The sequence below is a fragment of the Rutidosis leptorrhynchoides genome, chromosome 11 (assembly GCF_046630445.1).
Source record: "Rutidosis leptorrhynchoides isolate AG116_Rl617_1_P2 chromosome 11, CSIRO_AGI_Rlap_v1, whole genome shotgun sequence".
Taxonomy (NCBI): domain Eukaryota; kingdom Viridiplantae; phylum Streptophyta; class Magnoliopsida; order Asterales; family Asteraceae; genus Rutidosis; species Rutidosis leptorrhynchoides.
Window position 1 is genome coordinate 127,429,925 of NC_092343.1, and position 9,651 is coordinate 127,439,575.

The 9,651-nt window shown below is 36.3% G+C and overlaps 1 protein-coding gene across 1 annotated transcript; it reads right to left on the bottom strand.

The window, feature by feature from the left end:
* Positions 1-223: 223 nt before the first annotated feature.
* Positions 224-1,842, bottom strand: LOC139876444 (uncharacterized). The gene is made up of 4 exons (XM_071863754.1): positions 1,797-1,842; positions 1,604-1,710; positions 526-580; positions 224-441 (listed from the first exon to the last, which is right to left on the bottom strand). The coding sequence occupies exons 1-4, from the start codon at positions 1,840-1,842 to the stop codon at positions 224-226; spliced, it is 426 nt and encodes a 141-aa protein (XP_071719855.1).
* Positions 1,843-9,651: the final 7,809 nt, after the last annotated feature.

The following is a 9,651-nucleotide window of genomic DNA, read 5'->3' on the forward strand; positions in this document are numbered from 1 at the left end:
ACTACTAACTAACTGAATTCAGTTAAACCAGAACCAACTAATATATATTCTAGTAAGTTTGGACAAAAAGCTGGAATGACTGAAAAGTTTGGACTAAAAGTAACAGATTTTTCATATGTGCACAACAATAAAAAAAGATACAAATCATGCTAAAAAGTGTTCTACAGGGTAATAGATACCACAATCTTCAGTAAAATAACACAATTAATAATTTTAGGTGCGGTTAATCTGCATTACTTGAGGCAGATGAGTTTTGTTTTGACGCTCTCTTTTTCTTCCTGTTCTTTTTCGCTGCTGAATCTTGTGAGGGTGACTCTGACCCCACATTTGAGTTCTTGGTCCGCCTACCACGGCTAGGTTTGGAATCGGTGTCTGACGCGTTGCTAGATTGTTTCTTTGATTGCCTTGATTTTCCATGACGATTTGGAGTTCCCATTGAATCTGTAACAATTAGTAAACAAGATTGAACTTAAAACTTATAAGGTGTTGCATTAGCGAAAAAGTAATTTATCGCAAAATATGTACCCTTTGAACCATTTAAATCCGATGATCCGGCATCAGAACCTTGAAACTCGTTCATCTGTCATACATGTTACACATGAACCAATATTCGGAAAAATGAAAAATATGCCTATGCGTCTCCAAGACATGTGCAAAGTGTTCAAAAATCCTACTGTATATAGTAACCAGTTCCTTTATAATTTTCCAAAATTCAAATTACGAAAATCATTATCAAACAATCGATTCTTAAAAATTCGTTTATAAAAGAATATAAATCACGAAACTGCAGAGGAAACCAGGTTCAATAGCCGGATAGAGAGAGAACAACTAAACAGAAATGAGTCGTTTGTCAAATATTTTAAATCACGTAAATTCGTTTACCAAACAAATTAGTTGTATTATTTTTTATATGTATATAAAATTTTAACGTTTTAAGGGTCTACTTTTTAAGTCTCGAACAGCGCCTTCCGAATCAATGAGACGATCATCATGCCTATTACATGTGAACAAGGATAGCTTGCCAAATATAATGACAGAAAACAGTTGAAATCAATGTGTCATTCATTGAACGGATCACAAAACTTATTAGGTCAATATATCGTTATAATGACGTGTGTATTATTAATACCCATGGTCCATCTTAAAGGGCCTTGTTAATGATGGGCTTCCATATCATTTAGTCTAGGACTATCCTTGACCCGCTATTTATTACTTGGCTACTTATTGGTGGGCTCATTTTAGTGGAGCATCTTTAGTGGGCTTGACCCACTCCTTCCTATATAATGAAAACTAGGAAGTTTCGAGAGGGCATCCCATTCATTCGACACAAACATGATACACATCAAGAAATAAGATGGAGAATCTCCTTCGCCACTCATCAATATTCATGGAGGCTCGGCAAAAGTCTACCACCAACACCACCATCAACCCCTCTTTATCACCCTCGATGAGAACTATCTCGACGGGTTAATACGGCCACCCAGAGTGTAAAGAGGTAGTTCCCCTCACAAGTTGCACTCAAGTCAAATTCGGCTTGATCACGTTACCTTTACAAAGAACGTGGTACACGAGGATATACATAGATAGGGTCCGGATTACGTACCCAACTAGGAGCATTCGAAGAAGGACCATCACAACCAATATGGGCAACATGCTTAACATCTGTGGGAGCTCCAATTTGTATTTCGGGTTCCTTATCATTATCTGCCTCTGTTATTCCAACAAATTACGTGAGCCATGTCTCAAAACATAAGTAAATGAAACATGTTATCATAATCAAAGAAAGAAAAATATACCAAATATTTCGGAGATGTAACGTAGGCCTTTCAATAGACCTTTCATGGCCGAGTTCATATATTCTATTCAAAACGTAACGGGTTAACAAAACAAGAAAGCACGTAAATGTGTCGTTTCTTGTGTTATAGGATCATAAAGAGATTCTCATCTTCAACGTTGTTAATCGTTATTTCTTGATCCTTATTCATTAGAGAAATGATATTATCTAATTAGAACATGAATTTACGGCTCATGGGAAGCAATGCCTAACCAAGAGGACAACAGTTAAATTGGAAATGAAATCTAATGGTTAAAAAGTACTTCTGTATAAAAATACAGATTTTGAGAGCATGAAACATAAAAAGTTTGGAAATTGGAAGCTATGAAATGTTTTGTTAAGGATGTGTGGGAATATCAACCATTAATGGCCCCGGATTTTAAGGAAGCCACCAAAAGTTTAAGGGCATTAAACCCATGTTTTGGTGCCCAAAAATAAGTAACTTTTGTTCAAAGAATTGATTTGGTGTTTATATATTCATATATTCATTCACTTTGAAATATTTGTTACTTCATTATCTTTTGGGTGACATCTTGATTCTTTATGCATTTTTAAAACAAGGGTTGTTTTTTTTTTTAGTATACATGAGTTTTTAACTCGCTTTGCAAGTCAACTATGTTGTAAATTTAGTGTAATTTTGGGTTTTAATCTACACTTGTAAATGGGTTTGGAGGTACGGAGTGTACACCCATTAAGTGATAGTTACCCGAACCCAAAAGTGGTTTTCCATTATTTACTATCATGACTTGGTCTACCTGAAATTTGACTAAGTGTTTTCAGTACTAAGTTTTCTTAGTAAGCTGAAATTTGGCTAAGTGTTTTGTGCTGGTTGTTCTGCATTGCTGGTCCTTGTGCTGGTTGTTCTGCATTGCTGGTCCTTGTGCTGGTTGTTCTGCATTGCTGGTCCCTGTGCTGGTTGTTCTGCGCAGCTGGTCCCTGTGCTGGTTGTTTTGCGCAGCTGGTCCCTGTGCTGGTTGTTCTGCGCAGCTGGTCCCTGTGCTGGTTGTTCTGCGCAGCTGGTCCTGTTTGCTGGTTCCTCTGCGCTGCTGGTCCTGTATGCTGACTTTTGCGCTGCTGGTCCTGTATGCTGACTTTTGCGCTGCTGGTCCTGTTTGCTGATTTTTGCGCTGCTGGTCCTTTTGCAGTGCTGGTTCTTAAGAGACAGCAGTAAGAAAACACTCAACACAATTTTGAGTGATTACGGAAGAATTATTCTTGCATCCACTTTTGCTTTAGTGGTTGAAGGAATAATACTTGTTTATTATAAAGTGATCACTCATGCTTTGATAGTTGTAAAATATAATATTTGTTTATTGTAAAAGTAACAACTTTTACTTTAATGATGGAAGTGATAATATTTGTTTATAGAAATATTCTTCCTGTAACCACTTTTGAATATTATAGAAGATACTTTTATTAATCAATCGGCCAATTGATTTTAATAAAAGACTCTTTCATGATTAAGGGTGTATATAAATATATTAACCAATATGCATGAGAAAAATACACAAGTTACGAACACCAAAATATTCTTCTGCAAAAGGAATTCTTGTTTCTGCCAAAACAAGAATTTAATCTCTGTCTTATCCCAAAGTGATATTCGTGTAACCCAGGCTATAAGGGTCGAATAATTACTTTCGAAAAGTGATACCACGATTCAGTGATTTATCCGGCTATCGATTATTTTACCCTACACGAAAGAAATTAATAAAACCTCCAACAATCGAAAGTAATTATTTGTTATAATCGATGGCGGCTACGATGAAACACATGACGGCGAATTTCTCCAAACTTGATAAGTTTGAGGGAATTGATTTTAGGAGATGGCAAAAGAAGATGCACTTCTTTCTGAGCAGCATGAGTGTGGTGTACGTACTCAGCACACCAATTCCTGAAGATCATGGTGATGATGCCACTATTGAACAAATTCGAAAAAGGTGCAAGTGGGAGAACGATGACTACATCGCTAGAGGTTTAATCCTCAATGGTATGGCTGATTCCCTTTTTGATATTTACCTAAATGTTGAATCTTCTAAAGAACTATGGGACTGTTTAGAAACCAAGTATATGTCTGAGGATGCTTCTAGTAAAAAGTTCCTTGTGAGTAATTTTAATAATTACAAGATGGTCGATTCTAGACCGGTCTTGGAACAATACAATGAGCTCATTCGTATACTTGGTCAATTCACACAACATAAGATGAACATGGATGAGTCTATTCAAGTCTCAAGCATAATTGATAAACTACCTCCATCTTGGAAAGAATTTAAACATTCTTTGAAACATAAGAAGGAGAAGTTAACTCTTGTTGAGTTGGGTAGTCATCTGCGTATTGAGGAATCCCTCAGGTTGCAGGATAATGACAAGCCAAAGAGCAACGAAGTTGCTGGTACGTCTGTTGTCAATATGGTGGAACATAAAAAGTTCACTAGTAATAATGACAAAAAGGGCAAACGTAAACATCAAGGTTATAACAAGGCTGATCCGAACAAGAAGTCTAAATTGACTTGTTGGAAGTGTGGTAAAACTGGACACATGAAAAAGGATTGCAAGGTTATTTTTGGTAATAATAATGCCAAAGGATCTAGCACAAGCGGTTCGGGAAATGGTTTAAACAACCACAACTCGAAAGGTCAGAATATATTTAATAATTCAAATGAGAATTATTATGTTTCATATATATCTGAGGCTTATTTTGTGCAGGATGATGATGTCGCGTGGTGGGTTGACTCGGGAGCCACCACCCATGTATGCAAGGATAGATTTTGGTTCAAGACTTACGAGTCCGTGACTGATGGATCAATTCTTCATATGGGAAATGAGTCAACAGCCTCTGTTCATGGACGTGGAAGTGTGGATTTGTGTTTTAGTTCTGTAAAAACTATTTGTTTGTTTGATGTTTTGCATGTACCACAAATAAGGAAAAATTTGGTTTCCAGTAGTGTGTTAAATTGTTGTGGTTATAAACAAGTGATTGAATCTGATAAGTTTGTTTTGTCAAAACATGGTATGTTTGTTGGTTTTGGTTATTTATGCAATAGAATGTTTAGACTTAACATTAATCACTTGAATGTTAATTTTGCTTTTATATCTACTTCTAGCATAAATAATTCTACACTTTGGCATGCTAGACTAGGACATGTACACTTTAAAAGAATGCAAGATATGTCTAAAGATGGATTAATACCGGCCTTTGACATGAACAATGAAAAGTGTAAAACGTGTATGTTAACAAAGATCACTAAGAAACCATTTCAAAATGTACATCGTGATACTGAAATTTTGGAATTAATACATAGTGATTTATGTGATTTGCATGCTACTCCTACTTTAGGGAACAAGAAATATTTTGTGACTTTTATTGATGATGCTTCTAGATTTTGCTATGTTTATTTGTTACATACTAAGGATGAAGCATTAGATAAATTTAAAATATTTAAAACTGAAGTAGAATTACAACAAAAGGCTTTGATTAAAAGACTTAGAACAGATAGGGGAGGTGAATACATTGACCAATCGTATTTCCAATCCGTTGGTATTATCCATGAGACCACAGCTCCTTATACTCCACAACAAAATGGTATATCTGAAAGGAAGAATAGGGTCCTTAAGGAAATGGTTAATTCCATGTTATCCTATTCAGGTTTAAGTGAAGGATTTTGGGGGGAAGCTATGTTAACAGCTTGTTATTTGCTTAATAGAGTTCCTAACAAAAGAAACAAGATTACACCTTATGAACTTTGGAATAAAAGGAAACCTAACTTGAATTATCTTCGGGTATGGGGCTGTAGGGCGGTTGTAAGACTACCTGATCCCAAGAAGAAAAGTTTAGGTGAAAGAGGTATAGATTGCATATTTGTTGGATATGTTGAACATTCCAAGGCATATAGGTTCTATGTAATAGAGCCTAATGAGTTTGTCTCAATCAATTCTGTGATTGATTCAAGGGATGCAATCTTTGATGAAAATCGATTTTCATCTATACCTAGACCAAAGGATATGATTCCAAGTAACAATGGAATCAATAAGGATTGTAATGATGAAGTCTCTGAAAAGGCTGTTGATCAGTCACTTGAGCTTCGGAAAAGCAAAAGAAAAAGGAAACCTAAATCATTTTGACCAGATTTTCAACTATACTTAGTTGAAGGTTCTAGGGATGATGTTTCTACCCAATATTCGTATTGTTTCAATGTTGATGATGATCCTAAAACATATGATGAAGCAATGAGGTCTCAGGATGTTGCATTCTGGAAAGAGGCAATTAATGATGAGATAGATTCTATCATGGGCAATAACACTTGGGTGTTAGCTGATCTACCTCCTGGTTGCAAACCTTTGGGTTGCAAATGGATTTTCAAAAAGAAGATGAAGGTGGATGAAACTATTGAAAAGTTCAAGGCAAGGTTAGTCATTCAAGGCTTTAGACAAAAGTCTGGAATTGACTATTTTGATACTTATGCTCCCGTGGCACGTATCACTACCATTAGACTACTGATTGCTTTGGCTACGATTCACAATCTAGTTATTCACCAGATGGATGTGAACACAGCATTCTTGAATGGTGAATTGGATGAGGAGGTTTATATGAACCAACCTCAGGGCTTTGTCATGCCAGGAACTGAAGGCAAGGTGTGCAAACTTGTGAAATCCTTATATGGTTTGAAACAAGCACCTAAGCAATGGCATCAAAAGTTTGATGAAGTGATTTTATCTAGTGGTTTTAAATTAAACCAAGCAGATAAATGTGTATATAGTAAATTTGATGATTCTGGTAAAGGAGTTATAATTTGTCTATATGTTGATGACATGTTAATCTTTGGGACTGACCAAGGTCAGGTTGATTTAACAAAAGAATTTTTGTCATCAAAATTCTCCATGAAAGATATGGGGGAGGCTGACGTTATCCTTGGCATTAGGATCAAACATGAAAGCAAAGGAATTTCGATTTGTCAATCTCATTATATTGAGAAGGTGTTGAAAAAGTTCAATTGCTTTGAATGTAATCCTGTGAGTACCCCTGTTGATCCAAGTGAGAAGCTTATGCCTAATCAAGGTGAAGCTGTATCACAACTTGAGTATTCTCAGGTGATTGGCTGTTTGATGTACGCCATGACTTGTACAAGGCCAAATATTGCTTTTGCTGTGGGAAAACTGAGTAGATATACTAGTAATCCTAGTACTCATCACTGGCAAGCAATTAGGCGGGTACTGAAGTACTTGAAGAAAACTATGGACTATAGTTTATCTTATAATGGGTTTCCTTCGGTAATAGAAGGATATTCTGATGCGAGTTGGATAACCAATATTGAAGATCATTCTTCAACGAGTGGTTGGGTGTTCTTGCTTGGGGGAGGTGCTATTTCATGGGCTTCTAAGAAGCAGACATGTATTACCAACTCAACGATGGAATCTGAGTTTGTTGCTTTAGCTGCTGCTGGTAAGGAAGCAGAATGGCTTAGAAACTTGATCCATGAGATACCATTATGGCCTAAACCTATAGCACCCATGTCTATCCATTGTGATAGTGCTGCGACATTGGCAAAGGCTTATAGCCAGATGTACAATGGAAAGTCTAGACACTTAGGTGTCAGACATAGCATGATTCGTGAACTCATCATGAATGGAGTGATTTCTATAGTGTTCGTGAGGTCACAACAGAATTTAGCTGATCACTTGACGAAGGGATTGGCAAGAGACTTGGTGAACAAGTCTGCTGTGGGGATGGGTTTAAAGTCCACATAAATTTCTAATTATAAGATACCCAATTCCCTTCTGATGAAAATTAGAAGTTGAATTCAATGTGGAAGGCTTATACTTAGAAATTTGAAGTACAAAATTTTGTATCATCCCAAGGTAAGGTATGTACTCGGACCTGTTGAAGGTGAGGATGAAGTTTAGCTTCTTAATGGTTTATTTGAAAAAGTGCAATAGCAGGTGCATGACTGAAATGAACTACCTATGTGAATGTGAAGTTTTGCCGCTTCAACAAAGCTTGGACTTTTGCTTTAGATACATTCATGAATGGATATGGACACATGGCTTGTAAAGTGTCAGGATAGCTTTAGAGTATTTGAAAACTTATGTGTATGTTATTTTCAGTTATTCAAATGGGTTGAAGGGTTCAATTCTTAGAACACCCCGATTCTCGAATATTTGGAATGTGTAATGTACTAAGGTGAAAATTCAATATTCAAGATATTTTCATTTATGCATGAGTTTTGTTTTAATTTGTTTAATTCTCATGAAACGAATTGCACTAAATTGGGGAGGATTGTTGTAGATTTAGTGTAATTTTGGGTTTTAATCTACACTTGTAAATGGGTTTGGAGGTACGGAGTGTACACCCATTAAGTGATAGATTACCCGAACCCAAAAGTGGTTTTCCATTATTTACTATCATGACTTGGTCTACCTGAAATTTGACTAAGTGTTTTCAGTACTAAGTTTTCTTAGTAAGCTGAAATTTGGCTAAGTGTTTTGTGCTGGTTGTTCTGCATCGCTGGTCCTTGTGCTGGTTGTTCTGCGTTGCTGGTCCCTGTGCTGGTTGTTCTGCGCAGCTGGTCCCTGTGCTGGTTGTTTTGCGCAGCTGGTCCCTGTGCTGGTTGTTCTGCGCAGCTGGTCCCTGTGCTGGTTGTTCTGCGCAGCTGGTCCTGTTTGCTGGTTCCTTTGCGCTGCTGGTCCTGTATGCTGACTTTTGCGCTGCTGGTCCTGTTTGCTGATTTTTGCGCTGCTGGTCCTTTTGCAGTGCTGGTTCTTAAGAGACAGCAGTAAGAAAACACTTAACACAATTTTGAGTGATTACGGAAGAATTATTCTTGCATCCACTTTTGCTTTAGTGGTTGAAGGAATAATACTTGTTTATTATAAAGTGATCACTCATGCTTTGATAGTTGTAAAATATAATATTTGTTTATTGTAAAATTAACAACTTTTACTTTAATGATGGAAGTGATAATATTTGTTTATAGAAATATTCTTCCTGTAACCACTTTTGAATATTATAGAAGATACTTTTATTAATCAATCGGCCAATTGATTTTAATAAAAGACTCTTTCATGATTAAGGGTGTATATAAATATATTAACCAATATGCATGAGAAAAATACACAAGTTACGAACACCAAAATATTCTTCTGCAAAAGGAATTCTTGTTTCTGCCAAAACAAGAATTTAATCTCTGTCTTATCCCAAAGTGATATTCGTGTAACCCAGGCTATAAGGGTCGAATAATTACTTTCGGAAAGTGATACCACGATTCAGTGATTTATCCGGCTATCGATTATTTTACCCTACACGAAAGAAATTAATAAAACCTCCAACAGACTAATCTCAGGCGACTACCCGCTTTGCGAGCAGCCCGTAGTCATTGCGGGTGAAGCTCCATAGCCACAAGATAAAATATGGGTTGTTTGTGTGTGTGTGTGTGTATATGTTCTGTATTGTGAGATTACAGAATCGAGGAAATTGGACAACAAACAGTTACCCACAACAAGTGATGAGAGTTTTGCATGTTTATCTGCAGCATATTGATTGTATTTATGTTACCGGATAACAGGTTAGACCGAGTAGATTTGAGAAAAAAATATATTCGTCCAATCTCTTTCGATATTAACTGTAGTTATAAATATTAAACTGATTAATTAAAAAAGTATTTAAGCACATTACTGTTGTAGTTTCTTATAAAAATACTACTAAATGATCATGGTAGAAGAACACCAAGGGCACCTTTCAATTATCTTACAGTTGGATTTAAAGGGTGATACAATGTTCTAGTTTTTGGCTACAATGATAAATTTTTTTAACAGAATCTCAAATT